This window comes from Blennius ocellaris (assembly GCF_963422515.1).
Source record: "Blennius ocellaris genome assembly, chromosome: 2".
Classification (NCBI taxonomy): domain Eukaryota; kingdom Metazoa; phylum Chordata; class Actinopteri; order Blenniiformes; family Blenniidae; genus Blennius; species Blennius ocellaris.
The window spans coordinates 11,511,849-11,526,535 of record NC_137651.1 but is presented as its reverse complement, the minus strand read 5'-3'; the positions used below and the strand labels follow the sequence as shown (position 1 = coordinate 11,526,535).

Here is a 14,687-nt window from a genome sequence, read left to right as displayed (position 1 = left end):
CTTTTCCATTTAACACGGCTGTGTGATGAATCACTGTTACCGGGAGTTTATATGGCGTTTGCATGTTCTCCCTGCTCTTAGATGAATTTCCGACTTTCAAAACCCGAGTTCTTCCTCCCACAAACCCAAAGACATGCAAAGATTGAGTGGTGAGTCTAATGTGCTCCAAGTGCAAATGTGTGTTTTTGTTTAGCCCTGTGTGCGAGATGGACTGGAGGGCTGTTTGTGTGTTTGTCACATGAGATGTGCCTCATGTCCCTGTGACACAAGAGTGGATAAAGCAGTTGTATCGAAATATGTGGATACTTCCACAAGTATAATGTTTACCCAATATTCGGTTAATTTTGTCATGTTCATTCTGACGATCACAGTATCACCGGCTCTTAATGGTTGATATGTTGCAGTTCACGAGAGAAGACTGTTTGTGGCAAGTTTTGCCTGTAGTCTGCCTTTGACAGCCAAAGCTCTCCTGCAGAGATGTGCTGATTGGCTCGGACCTTTCTTTTTGTCTCCCTGTCCCTCTCCCTCCCGCCCTCTGTCTCTTTCGCTCGGTCCCTGTGTCTCTGGTCAGACTGAAGCGCTGAAATGCTGGTATGCTGGGAATGGCTCAGGCAGCGAGCAGAGGAGAGGAAGAAAGGATAATGAGGAGTGATGAGCGCCACTGTATCTCCACAAACCTTTTGATGTGGACAAGTTCACCCCCACCAACCCCGTTTCAGCTCCATGAGCAGGGTGCAAGAGAGGGACATATACAATGGGGGAGCTGAGATTTGTGCTCATTGTGGACAGTATAGATCTTTCTATCTCTGCATGCAAAAGTTCCCTAATTCTTGGACTTAATAAACTATCACTTGTTCAACAATTGCACCAGAGAACCGCGGCATCAATGAATTATTCAGGTTTATTCATTCTTCGACGGTTGTATGACAATCTGGCATAACAATAGCCCTATTTTGTTGTTTGCTGTTCCTAGAAGGGGCCACAGCCTCTGACACACACGCACACCGGCTGCTCCACGAATCTCAGGGGGTCCTGTTAACTGTAGTGTGTGTGTGTGTGTGTGTGTGTGTGTGTGTGTGTGTGTGTGTGTGTGTGTGTGTGTGTGTGTGTGTGTGTGTGTGTGTGTGTGTGTGTGTGTGTGTGTGTGTGTGTGTGTGTGTGTGTGTGTGTGTGTGTGTGTGTGTGTGTGTGTTCCCCACCCGTCCTCAGACAGGGAGGGGACATGAAGCAGATGAAAGTGAGGACAATGAGGAAAAGAGCTGATGGCTGGAGAAAAAGAAATGACAGGCGCGTTAAAGCTTGTTCCACATAAAGGCAGGCGTGAGGAGGAGGGAGAACAGAATCCCACTGTCATCGTCCCCCCCGGGAAGAGAAAGTGAGAAATAAGAAGGGAGTGGTAGTGACAGAAAGAAAGGCACGAGGAGATGTGGTAAATAGAAGGAAGTTGAAAGATAAACAGTGAGAGGATTATATGGCCACAGTGCTGGTGAATCTGCGCCTGATTTAAATGGAAAGGTTTATTTTTTCCCCCGACTGGAGGTCAACCAGACTTGTGGGAAACAAAGTTATGTCTTAATTCCCTCTCTCTCTCTCTTTCTCTTTCTCTTTCACCCCCCTCGTTTGCAGTCAGACTGTTATAACATACTGACAAACAGAGGAGACATGCAGGCCACTGCAGATTCCCAGACGGCACCGAGACATTACAGTGAAGAAAAGAAAGTCAACTCTCAAAGTTTCTCAGCTCTTCTGTTTATTTTATCTAAACACGTTGAAAGAAATCCGACTATATCGTGTAAAATGTCTAGGAGGGTTTGAAAGTTTTCTTGTTATTGTAGCGTGGCTGCCGCTCATTTGCGAGAGCGATCGTCTCCTCATCATGTCTTAATCGTGTCTTAATCGTGTCTCAATCTCAAGGTTCGATTCCCACCAGTCCACATGTCCTTGAGCAAGACACTGAACCGCATATCATTCCCAATTGATGAATTGAGTGCTGACATGGCAGTCTCAAGTGGTGTGTGTGTGTGAATGGGTGAATGTGACGGTGTAAAGCATTTTGGGACTGCTCAAGTAGTTGAAAAGTGAAGTCCATTGTTTTGGATGGTTTGTGAAATCTGAAGTGATGGCTCATTGTAAGAATGTGGTTGTCTGCAAAACCAACTGAGGCTTTGGAACTCAAAATATATTTCCAGAATGTTTTTGTCAGCCTCATTTTGACTAGAATTCAAATAAGCTGATGGGTTGAGAGTCTTTGTACTGGTCAGCATCATTTTTTTGGTGTTTTTTTTCTAATAAGGTAGTGATGGGGAAAAAAAAGCAAATACGTACAGCCTATCTGGTGAACCTCACCTTCACCTGGTGAAGCAGCATCAACGCACTTTTTTTTTTTTTTAACGGATTAGGTGTTGTCACGTGAAACGTTGCCGTGTAAATGGGGCCTTAATACGACCTTCCCTGTCCTCTCTCAGGTTGTGAGCGCAGTCGGGATGTTCGAGCTTCAGATCCGTCACTTCCAGAACCCACACGGACTCCTGCAGACCGGGGACTGCTGCGACCTGCAGGCCAGCAGTGGTCAGCACTGCTCCGCCCGGGACCAATGTGACACTTTCTTCCAAGCCTGCCTCAAGGAGTACCAGGCCCGCGTCAGCGCAACTGGAACCTGCACCTTCGGGTCTGGCAACACAGGAATCCTGGGAGGAAACTCCGAGTCACTCCGCCACCGAGGACGCGATGGAGGAGGAGGAGGAGGAGGAGGAGGAGGAGGAGGAGGAGGAGCAGCAGAGGATGGCACTAATGGACACATTGTCATTCCTTTCAAATACGCCTGGCCGGTAAGTACAGGGGCAGTGATGGTTACTGCTGTGGTTACCAAGGGAACAGGCTAAGCTTTAAGTACAAAACGATAGTCTCAAATTGAGGCTAGAGTGGAATAACAATGACAATCAGAGGAGCTTTTGCAACACAATAGCCACAATCTGTTATTTGTCTCAGAGCTCATGTCTGTGTCACAATAGGACTTTACAACAGGGGAAGACGGAGCTGTTAAGTAATAAAACTGAATATCCAGAAACGTTTTCATGAAATAACACGTAATCGGTATAGTGGTAAAAGCAATTTTAAACAGCAAACATCCAAACTAGTGGTTTCTCAACATGGCATTCCCATTGTAAACCTACTTAGATTTAAAATGTGAAGGTTTTTCCCAGTTGAAGATTTGATAAACTACATTATTCCACATTATTGCATGAGGTCCTTAACATTTCCCTTTTTCTCCCCCCCCCCATTTTCAAAATAGTTTATCGTGTTCATTTTGTCGTTCAAAATACATATATTACGGACTCTTTTTTTTTTTTTAACGACAGGTAAATACAGGAAAAGATCCTATACCAGGTTAAGTTCTGTTCCACATTTCTATAATTTTTTTGTTCATTTGTCGCTTCTCTTTGTGCCTGTTTGGTTTTACTTCCACTCGGCTTGATGCAGTCATTTTAAATGAAGAAAGACTGACACTGATTGACAGGCTTATATCACACGTCAGTGGTCTCTTCCTTGACTTCAGCTTAACATCCCAACTGAAGCAAATTAAATTTTGTTTTAAAATATCAGAAAAAGTGAAGAATTTTTTTTAAGCCGAGCAACATATATTTTTTAAGATTGATCATAATGAGCAAGATTAAAAACTACTATTCCACATTAATGCCTAATCTCATGACTGTAGTTTGCAGTTGACTGAGACAGCATTATTTTCGTCCCTTGATCTCGCTCATCACATTCTTAATAAAAAATTTTTTTCTCCAATTTGTTGTATTTTTTTAGTTTTTATTCTCTGCCTGTCTGGGGTTTCCCCTGGCGTATTTAACATTCAGCAGCTTGAGCAAACTGTGTGTCGCTCGATGTTTCATCTTCCTCATTAAAGACAACAATTAATCCTCTATTAACCCAATTAGAGGCGGACGTGGCCAGCAGAGCTATTGATTATTCACCCTTTTACTTTCTCCATCTTTGATAAAACATACTACTGTATCATGTGTAATAATCGAGTTTCAGTGCATAAGTGTATGCTGTCATCTAAATGTCATCTGAAAAGATGAAAACTGATGGTTTTGGGCTCAGTTTTTTTGGTTTTCTATTTAATTTAATTCAATCCCCCCCAGCCACCAATCAATTTTACACACCGATGTTCATAAATGGTTTTTGAATACAGTGAACCTTCGATTACTACTTGGATCAATTGTATGCACCAAGGTCTTCAATGATGGCCCTTTGTGGCTTTTTGCTTAAGTTGTTGCAGGAAAAATAAGCTGCCAACTTATTGTCAAATTGTTCATTGGTCCCCCCCCCCCCCCCCCCCCCCCCCCCACACCCCCCACACCCCCCACACCCCCTAAAAGCCACAATAATGACTGGGGAAATGTGAGGCTTAACTCACACATAGTAACACAAAGACTGTAATGTGTTGAAGTGCTTATCTTCTATAATCACCCTATTTTCTAAAAAGAATCCATTAGCCCATCTCGACACTCATTATTCGCATTTTTCCTGAACTTCACACAAATAATGCTTGTTTATCGGTGAAAAGGAAGCTGGAGTGAATCCTTTTCAAACTGACTTGGCAAGGACAAGCAGGAGTCAAGCATGATTTTCCCCGAGCACTTTGGAGATTTTTGTTTGTTTTGTTCTTTGAGTAAAATCCTCCTGCAGTCTCCTTTCCGCTTTTTTCCATTTCTTTCATTTCTGATGGTGCCCAGCATGATCACCTCTTTTACCATAATGAAGGTATTACGAGGAGTGGCAACAGAGAACCTTGAGGCTCTGCTCCGTAGCCTTGTTGTGTTCTAATATTGTTTGAAACGGCACACAAAACCCAGGTGAAGTGTGTTTTCATCGCTTCAGAGGACATTAGGTTGACACACAATCCGTGGAGGCACAAGCTATAACCACTACTTGCCCGAGTCTTCATGCTCAGATTGGATGATTTAGATTGCAGGGTTTTGTTTTGTTTTTCTCAAATGGGAGATGAGCTCTCAAATGTGCCTTTGTAAACAGCTTTACGTCCCCACAACATGGGCTATTCACACACACAACCAGGAATGTTACACAAAGTCAGTTTATGTTTCTTCATCTTGATTGGTATCACTCCATTTACTTGTGAGACTCTCTGTCCCAAAGCCAATTACCTCCCTTATCTGGTGTACAGTTTGCCTTTGTGTGCGTTTCAGTGTGTGTACTGCATGTGCCACAATTTCCGGGATACTTTTGTCAGTGTGTGCAGGCGAGGTGTGTGATTGGCATGTTGGAGTGTGAGAAAGTTCTCCCATCAGAAAGCCTCCCGAGATCAGTTTCAGGGCCGGGCCGCGGGCCGGGCCGGGCCTGGCTGGGCCTCAGGGGAGAGAGAGAGCTGCGCCGCATTGTGGCAACCTTAGTGCGTCCTTCAGTGAAAGGCTCACTTTATCTCGCCATCTGTGGGTGGTGGTGGGGATGTGCGGTGGAGGTAAATGAGGAACGGGGGGTGGGGGTGGTCCCCCTGCCCCAGGTGAGGGGATGAACAGGTGAGCGCAGTCATCATGAGGAAAGCTGAGCTCTCTGCCCTCCCTCACTTGTTCAGGCTTTCTTTCCTTGAACTAATCTCTTCAGGGAAATGAGAGAGTGTGTGTGTGTGTGTGTGTGTGTGTGTGTGTGTGTGTGTGTGTGTGTGTGTGTGTGTGTGTGTGTGTGTGTGTGTGTGTGTGTGTGTGTGTGTGTGTGTGTGTGTGTGTGTGTGTGTGTGTGTGTGTGTGTGTGTGTGTGTGTGTGTGTGTGTGTGTGTGTTCGCTCGCTCGCTCGCTCGCTCGCTCGCTTATGTATGCGCCAATGGTCATAATTCATTGTGTTGTGTTTGTTTTGGGTATAGCATTATCAGGATTGCCAGCAGGGGCTCGGGCCCCCGTTCGGCTGCTGGAAGTCAATGTTGTGATTTCTCTGGTTGTCGCTCTAAATCAGATTTTTACAGGCTGTTTTTAAAAATGGCTGTAAACGTCCCTGAGCTTGGTCGACTCTCCGAAACCCTTTGGTGTGATAAATGTAATACTTTGCTTCGTGAGTTGCACCAGGACACTGGCAGGACCGACAAAGTAGCACACAGTGGTCTAATAGTGTTTACAACTTCACCTCACAGCGGGACAATCCTGGTTCAGTTTTAGGCTCATGGAGTTTGCATGTTCCTCGTTTGTGTGGATACGACAGCTTCGATGAAAAAGTGCACGCTTGTGGAAATGTTGAGGAATCTAACAATAATGTTGCCGTGAATGTGCGTGCATGCTGTGATAGACTGGCATCCTCGCAAAGATGGAAACTCCTTTTTTGCATTATTTAGCAGCTAAAATAGGCTCCAGCTTCCAGAATAGAAAAGAACATGTGTGAAAAGATGAAATGAAAGTAAAAGACTAAACCAGATGGTAAAAATGTCCATCACAGGACGAATGTTTCTTTTTTTCTTCCAGAGGCTGGATGATGTCTTTGCTTTTGTTTTATGCTTCATTTGATTCTGTGAGATTGGTTTTTGGTCTTTCAACAAGTCAATTGATTTTTGGCTCAAAGGTCCAAATGTAATTCATATCGGTGAGAAAACTTTAAAAAATGTGTTTTTAACATGCTGCACTGTCCTATTAGTTGTGGCCGCGAGGTCCTGCAGTGCGTCTTTGTGGTCTTTGTTGTATTTCACCTCGCATGTTAATTCATCTGAAGGCGACACACAGACAGAGGCTGTAACAGCTTGTCTCCAAAGTGTTTTTGTCTCGCTCAAGATGCTAAAAACCAGATTTTAGCTTTGCTTTCATGTCGTCTATGATCCCACATAGTCCCAGGGACACAGCTCCAGTTTCACCTCACCGCTACAAACTGTTTTTTTTTTGCATTGTTGCCTCGGTGGGTGCGAGAAAAGTTCAAAGATTTTATAACTGCGAGGTAACGTCTGTCTGCCGGCGACTTCACAGCTGAATCTGCTTGCAAAAATAAGGTGAACCGCAGCAATCATGCAGCCATTTAAATCTGACAGCTGGGAGTAATTAGATAATTTTCATAATCAGATCTGGTATGTACTTCAGAAGTGTGAGAAATAATGATTAAAAAAAAAAACAGTGGTCGACAATCTTACTGATCTGTTATATTTCTTTGTGCTTGTGTCATATATGGTGACATAAATCTCATACTTCCTGTTATTTTCAAAACCTACAAGTTGAGAACGCCGATGGCTTAAAGTCTTGGCATGAGCTTCGTTTAGGGTGTTTATTTCATTTAATGTAAAATGAATCTCCTCGTCACTCCAGATGTTTCTCTTTGTCGACCTTCTGTGGTTTTACCCCATATTTATAGTTTGTTTTTTTTGTCCATCGCTCATGTGACTGTGCCTCTTTTGTGAGTGAAGAGGAAGCCAGTTGTCTATATAGACACAGTGCCTCTGTGTAGATATGAGGTAAAAACCAACCCTCACTCGACAATGTCTGAGGTGAATATCAATGCTCTTTAGGTCAACAAAAGGCCTTGTGACGATTGACAATGGTGCCATGAAATACTGTTAAGGTGAAGTGAATGGAGGGAAGCCAGTGTCATTTGTAATCCTCAGGTTGAAAGTTAAAACTCTTTCATGCTCGGGTTCACTGCCAGAGGCCATCGCTGGATGTTCCTGGGAACAATTCTGTTTGTGTGCGTGTATGCGTGTGTGTGTGCGACACTGTGTTCATGCCATTCATCGGAAACATATCTTGTGTGTTTGCATAGATATCTGGGATATTATTTGTGCTATTACAAACAGAACTTGCTCCCGCAGCACATTCACAGCACGAAGAGCAACCTTAACCTTTCCCAGATTCGTTTGCGTTTTTTTTTTTTCCTTTGAGGATCCAGCCAACTCGACTGTGACATCAGATATTTCATAAACATGGATATTATTGACAGTATTGTCGGCGAATAATCTTCGTAATGAAACAAAATACTCTAACGACACTTCTTTTTACAGAAACATTTTAGTAGCTGATTACTGTCATAAAATCAGTTATGTATTTACATTTACTTGATGTTTTAGTGACCTTGTCAACTGTTAGTTTGGTCATCAGTGAAAACTGCTCAGCAACCTGTCTGTAAGCTGTATTATTACCCCAAGCTGTTATATCCAGCTTGTTTTAGCACTCCAAATACTGCACAGGAATCTATATCTTCCCCCTCCGACAGTCTGAATTAATGTTACTTTTTCATCAAGGAAATGTGTTTTTCTTTGAATGTATATGCTCTGTATAATTTCCCCTGTGACATCTTCAGACTATCTACAACACTTATTGTTCTTAAAGAGATGTGTTGTTTGGATATTTATAAATACCATTTTTGAATTTGCTGAGCACCAAAAACAGAATTTCTTTTAGTTTCCCTGTGTCATAACCTTCGTACAGCATATCTAAATCGAAGGATACGAGAAGGCAAAAGCCTGTTGTTCTGATGACACACAAAGTCCTTCCTCGTCAGAGCAACATGCAAAGTGTGGTTGTCATGCAAACGTGTTCCCCTGTTGGTGCCGTGAACTCGGTGTCTGTCAACTCAACTGTTTCTTTGCTGCTTTTTAGAGTGTGTTTCTTTCTCATCAGCTTATTCCGGTGAAGAGTTACACACTCTAGACAACATGTTTGTGTCTGTGTGACAAAAGCCTGTCGTAAATAAGTAGGAAGAGGTCAAGGGAAAGTTGACCTTTGTTTAATGCCTCTGTGTTTATGTATGAAGGAGGTCATGGTGGATGAACTGAACAAGAAAACAATTCTCGTTTGCTTGTTTTCTTCTTCTTGCAGAGTTGTTGTTCATGGATTGTGATTAGAGCATGCCTTGAACTCTGTGTGCAGAATTATGAGGCAAGTTGTTTGAATATTTAAGGATTAGTCAGGTTTTTGGAAATCATCTCAGCATGCAAAATTATTTGTCAAATATTGCTGTGCAGAATTATTAGGCAACTAAATGAAAAGCTACCATTTCCCCCTCTCAATTGTTGATGACAACTCAAAATGCACAAATAACCATTTCTAACATTTCCACAAAAAAAAATCTGTGACCAATATGGCAACAATTCTTTTCAATACCCGTCACAAGACTTCCATCAATCCACTCTGTCAATTTCTTCATCTGTTCACGATCAACCTTTTGTGTAGCAGTAACCAAATCCTCCACTCTGTTCAGAGAGGTGGACTGTCTTCCTTCATAGTAAAGCTCACGTTTGAGAGTCAGCACGTTCTCAACAAGGTTTAAGTCAGATGAGGAGCCATAATGTTAGTTTATTATCTTTATTACAGAAAACTTCTGTGCAGTTTAAATGACAGTGAAGCAATGAATATATAAAGGTTTGACTGTGTACTGGTCACTATCAGGTTACTTTTTGTGTGTGTGTGTTTTTGTTTGTGTGTTTGTGTTTGCGTGTGTGTGTGTGCGTGCGTGTGCGTGTGTGTGTGTGTGTTTGCTTGCGAGCAACCGTGAGAAATTGACTATAATTATAAACAACCGAGAGAAATTACCTGCCATTATCTTCTCCAGCCAAATTGAACCGCTGTATGACTTTTGATGAGGAGCACAATAATTCTGAAGGCATGAATTTAGAGACTTGGTTTTGTTTTGTAGCCAAAACACGTGCACACACCTCTGTGGATATTTAAGTTAGTAGGACTGGTATTAGGTCAAATCCAGTCCACTCAAAGAGTTGTTTTTGTATCTCAAGCTAACCAAATATATAACAAACTATGGTATTGTTACATCTAGAGAAGAGAAGATACCATGAGATAAACCAGGTATGATGAGATACATTTTGATCAGACACAATAATGTTCACATGGTGCAATGTGATACACTACAAGATACAGTGCAATGAAATATAATGTACAATAAGATACAATATCCTATAATCATGATATACTGTAGAATGACATATGATCCAATGAGATAGAGTATGATGAGATATAATACAACAAGATAAAACATGATAAGAGATAAGATGCAATACGAGAGATGCAATGGGACTACACTCACTTATTTCTGTGGACACAAATACAGAGATCCATACATTATACATTAAGAATATCAATCAGCTTTTTACAATGTGCATTCTCACATAATGAATAAAAAATATTGTTGCATCCTTCCCACTCACACTCCTGCCCTGTGGCGATTAAATCATAGTTGTGGAGAAGGAGTACATTCCTGCAGCCTGAAGATAAACCTTTTGTGTGGAGTTTGCATGTTCTCCCCGTGTTTGCATAGGATCTGTACAGGTGCACCGCTTTCCTCTCACAAACACTTTATTTTGTGGATCTATGATGGATGGATGGATGGGTCTGTGGAATCTGTGCGTTATTCAGTGAAGCTTGAACGAAAACTCCCGGGGACAAATCACCTGAACTGTGTAAGGTTCTGGAGACACTTGCTGCACAAAGACCATCTGACTCGGAGTTGAATGCTGAATGTTATGGTTATTTTCTATGTGCCCTGCAAGTCACACTTGTTGCCTGGCAACACACATAAAATAGGCTGACATACACGTGCTGTTTTGCCTTTGTGTTTGTGCATGGACTAAACAAACAAGGTCCAGTGTGGTAATTGGAGATCTTTGTATGTTCCGGAGGGGGGGCACGTTGCTCCACTTTGACTTTCCCTCAGCTGACTGTTTCTTCATTTGAGAATAAAAAAAAAACATACAAAAAAAAAAACATAACCAGCTTCTTGCCGTCACAATATTCCCCTCTGATATCAATACGAAAAAAGAGGTCAAGTGTGTCAGAAATATAAATTGTCAATGTACAAGTGCGTACCAATGGTACTGAAGCAGTCTTGTGCAGGTACTTAGTTACTCTCCACCACTCAAACTGAACAGGAGAGACTGGAGACACACACACACACACACACACACACACACACACACACACACACACACACACACACACACACACACACACACACACACACACACACACACACACACACACACACACACACACACACACACACACACACACACACACACACAGTGGTGTTACCTGTGCATTCCTGCTGTGTGGGAGCCGAGTAGAGGGAAGTCAGTGGAGGGAATCGGAGGGAGAGGGGCATAGTCGGAGCTTTCTTTCTCTTCCCCGAGTCTCTCTTTCACTCTTTCCCCGCCTGTCGTTTGTGCTCTCCTCTCTTTTGTCCCCTAATTGACTCGCCTCTGCGGCCACGCATACCTGCCTGTACGCCGATACTGTTGTGCACGTCGTCCGTACGCACACACCTGCAGGCACGCGCACACACGCACATTCCTCCTCAGAACCTTTTTGGTTTTCCCACAGCAGACACGCCCAAACACACGGAGCACGAATCCACCAGGCAAGCACACATGCCAAACACCAGAGAGGTTAACTCCATCAGGATTTGGAGCTTGTGTTTTTTAGAGATAAGTTAATAACTCGGGGGTAAACGTCTCAAGGGGAGCATGTTTTAATGATTTCATTTGTGTGCAAATTGGATTGAGAGGGGGAGTCTTTTTTATTAGAGGAGAAAAGAGGCAAAGGAACCTTGATTGACACGATCACTGTGAAATTACAGCGTGTCCCTGCTGCTGGATGTGTCATTGTCTGTTGGTGAATGCAGATTGCAGGTATGCTATCGCTGGAATGAATACATGCTCGTAATTACAAAAAATTTTCTTGTTGTCTGTCCATCTTTTTTTTTTTTCACCTGCTGAATGTTATCAGACTTTTAAATGGGCCTTATCAGACATACGACAAGTAGGGCCCTCCTACACCCCCTACAACAGTGATTCACAACCTTTTTCCCAGGGGACTCACTTTCACTCTGCATTCAAGAAAATGTTTAATTCTCGCTATCTGCCATTGGTTTTAATGCCAATATGATTGCCTCATAAAATGAAAGCTTCCCAGTACGCCTCTTTATATGTATGAATACATCATACCATTTCAGGTTAACAATACTAATGATGTGGGAAATTTGTACCCTTCAAATAGCTTTTACATTGAAATACACTGACGACCCCTGATTGGGAACAAACAGTTTGCTTGGTTAGGTTTAGTAAAAAATGATTGTCTTTAAAGGCATTAAAATATCTTTGTGACACAGTTTGCATTTTGTCCCTTTTCAGATTTCATATGTCACTTTTGGCATTTCCCACAAATGACAAGTTTATGAAATATGCATCAGTGCAGTAGAAATTCATGCTGGCAAGTATCTGTTTTGCCTCCATGTTGTCAAAACTGTCATCAGTAAACTTGCGCCGCCACGCCGGACACTGATGGCACGTCGCCACATCAAAACTCCTCCTCATGTAGATGTTTTCATTAGTTTCCTTCTTTGCGGTCAGGATCACAAAGACAGTGACAGCTTGCCATAAATATGACCTTTAACCTTACAGATGCAACTGGAGCATAACTATGGGAGTGATGACAAATGAAAATAACAATTTAATGAGCAAACAACATGCTAATCGGCTGCTGTCTTTGTCACCATGTTTTTCACTCACATTCCTCTGATGTCGCTCACCCATAATTATCTCTCTTCCCCCCCATCACATCCTCCATCTCTCTCATTTGAGGCATTCGTGGTAAACCTTTTGTTTTCAGTATCGCTGTTCTCCTGTGATGTTCAGCCACACTGAATCCCTGCGGATTAGAGAGCAGACAACATGATCGTGCAAAGTAAATCCACCTCTTCTCTCTGTGGTTTCCTGAGTTCCCAAAGCTCAAAAAAAGGCCCCACAATCAATTTGAGCCATCGCAATCTGAATATTTGAATATGACCACAGTTTCTATAATGACTTTAACCCCGTCCGTCTCCAGCATCTGTTTGACACTCATATTTTTACCTGCAGGGCAACTGACATGACAGTGAGCTCACATTTACATAAACGTCCATAGGATTATTATTTTAGATAAGATGTGATAAACACAAAATACATTGAAATTTGCAGCTTTTTTTAAGGAGTCATTTTTTTCCTGATAAATAAATAAATAAATAAAACATTTTTTGACCAGAATTCCTGCCTATTTATTGGTAATGAATTTTTTTTTGGCTAAGCCCAGTGTCCATTGATGTAATTTTCTTTGAATTTATAAACAATTCCTTATTCATTGGAAAATAAAACGTTTTTAGACTTGGACTTTGTTGCATATAAATTGAAATATTGTGCTCTCATAATACAATTATGAGACAATGTTTTAAGATCATGTTGTTTGCCCTATTAGAATAACTGGATTTCATAACTATCACAAATAAAATCTTTTTTAAAAAGAAAAAAGTTTTTAGCTACGATGTCATGAGTCCCGGAATAATTGAAACCTTCAGGTTCAAAGTTGCAGCTATGTTATTTGGAAGAAAAAAAAAATACTCATAATAAGGAAGACAAGAAAAAACTATTGATTGTACAACCTTGATGACATTATGGAAACAGTTTTTAAAAATAACAGCTGTTCATATTACTATTTACCTCCTGAAATACCTCTTGATTTCAAAGAGATTAATGACCCTTAATTGGTAACAAACTGCAATGTGATACTGAGTTTGTTCAGGTTCAGGAAAAGTTAAAAGCTTTACATTCAAAGGAATTATCTTTGTCACTCAACTTACAGTTTATACTTTTAAATTCAGACTTCATATTGTTACTTCTGTCAATTTGGCACACCATGTATAAATAAGTGGATACATTTGGTTTTATATGCTAATAAAATCTGCAGCTGACATGATGCTGAAGGTCTGTTATATGCAAAAGAGGGGGGAAAAAAATCATACAAGCTTAACAGTGTCAGATATAGAGTTCTGAAACACTGAAACAGCTGTTAAATAGTAGTTTTGCAAAATCCACCACTTTGGAACTGTTTTCTCCTTTTTTCTATTGTTAAATTTGAGCGACCAGAACTGTGAGAACAGAGTGTCACGACTCCCAGGCTCGTCCTGTTTGCTCACCCATAATGCCTCTCTGAAAGTACAGACCGTGGATGTGAAGCGGCCAGACAAGGTAATTTCCTGCGGAAGTGGGAGAGGAGGAGGGGGCTTTTGTTGGGTGACGAGGAGGGCACTCGATCTGGGCTGGTGCTGGTTGTGCTGAAGGCGATGGAAAGAGTTGAAAGGGTAAAATGGATGAGGGTGCTACATTCGGGGAAGACGACAGGATTTATAACTGGAAGGGGGGAAACCTTGAGGTGGATGATCTCAGAGAAAGACACAGGTGCTGTGGATGGAGATTAGTTTGTCATAGCTGCTTACTCACCGAGAGAATCATATACACTGCAGGAGGTGAAGGGGTGGGGGGCACAGGATGAAGATGAGGCATAGAGGATGAAGGCACGTCATTTTCAAGAGGCCCCTGTTGTTCCACAGTGTTTGAAGTAGCTGCATAGTTTAGTTTAAGCCAATTAACCCTGCAGGAATGTGACTGTCAGACGGAGAGAAAGCGAGAGCGAGTGAGTGTGTGTATGGGGGGGGGGCTGTTCGTCGTGGAAAGCAACCTCGGTCTCGTGGCACCTTAAAGGAGGCGAGGGATGTTGAGGTGGAGATGACAGCGGTGGTACAGAAAGGGAAAGTGAGTCAGGGAAAAAGCAGTAAGATAATGTCTGAAGCTAATTATATCGACCACGGAAGGAAAACAGAAGAGATGTCAAGAATGTGAGAGCACAGACATGTAATTATAGAGATGGGGTCATGGG

The 14,687-nt window shown here is 42.1% G+C and overlaps 1 protein-coding gene across 1 annotated transcript in view; it reads left to right on the top strand.

Annotated features, from left to right (window-relative positions):
- LOC308137427 (uncharacterized protein) overlaps positions 1 to 14,687 on the top strand; it is a gene marked incomplete at its 5' end in the record, with an annotated part of 52,778 nt that overhangs the window by 4,556 nt on the left and 33,535 nt on the right. Inside the window, one exon of the mRNA XM_080506104.1 lies at positions 2,466 to 2,639. Within this exon, the coding sequence (XP_080362230.1) occupies positions 2,466 to 2,639 (174 nt within the window). The remainder of the gene's footprint in view (positions 1 to 2,465; positions 2,640 to 14,687) is intronic.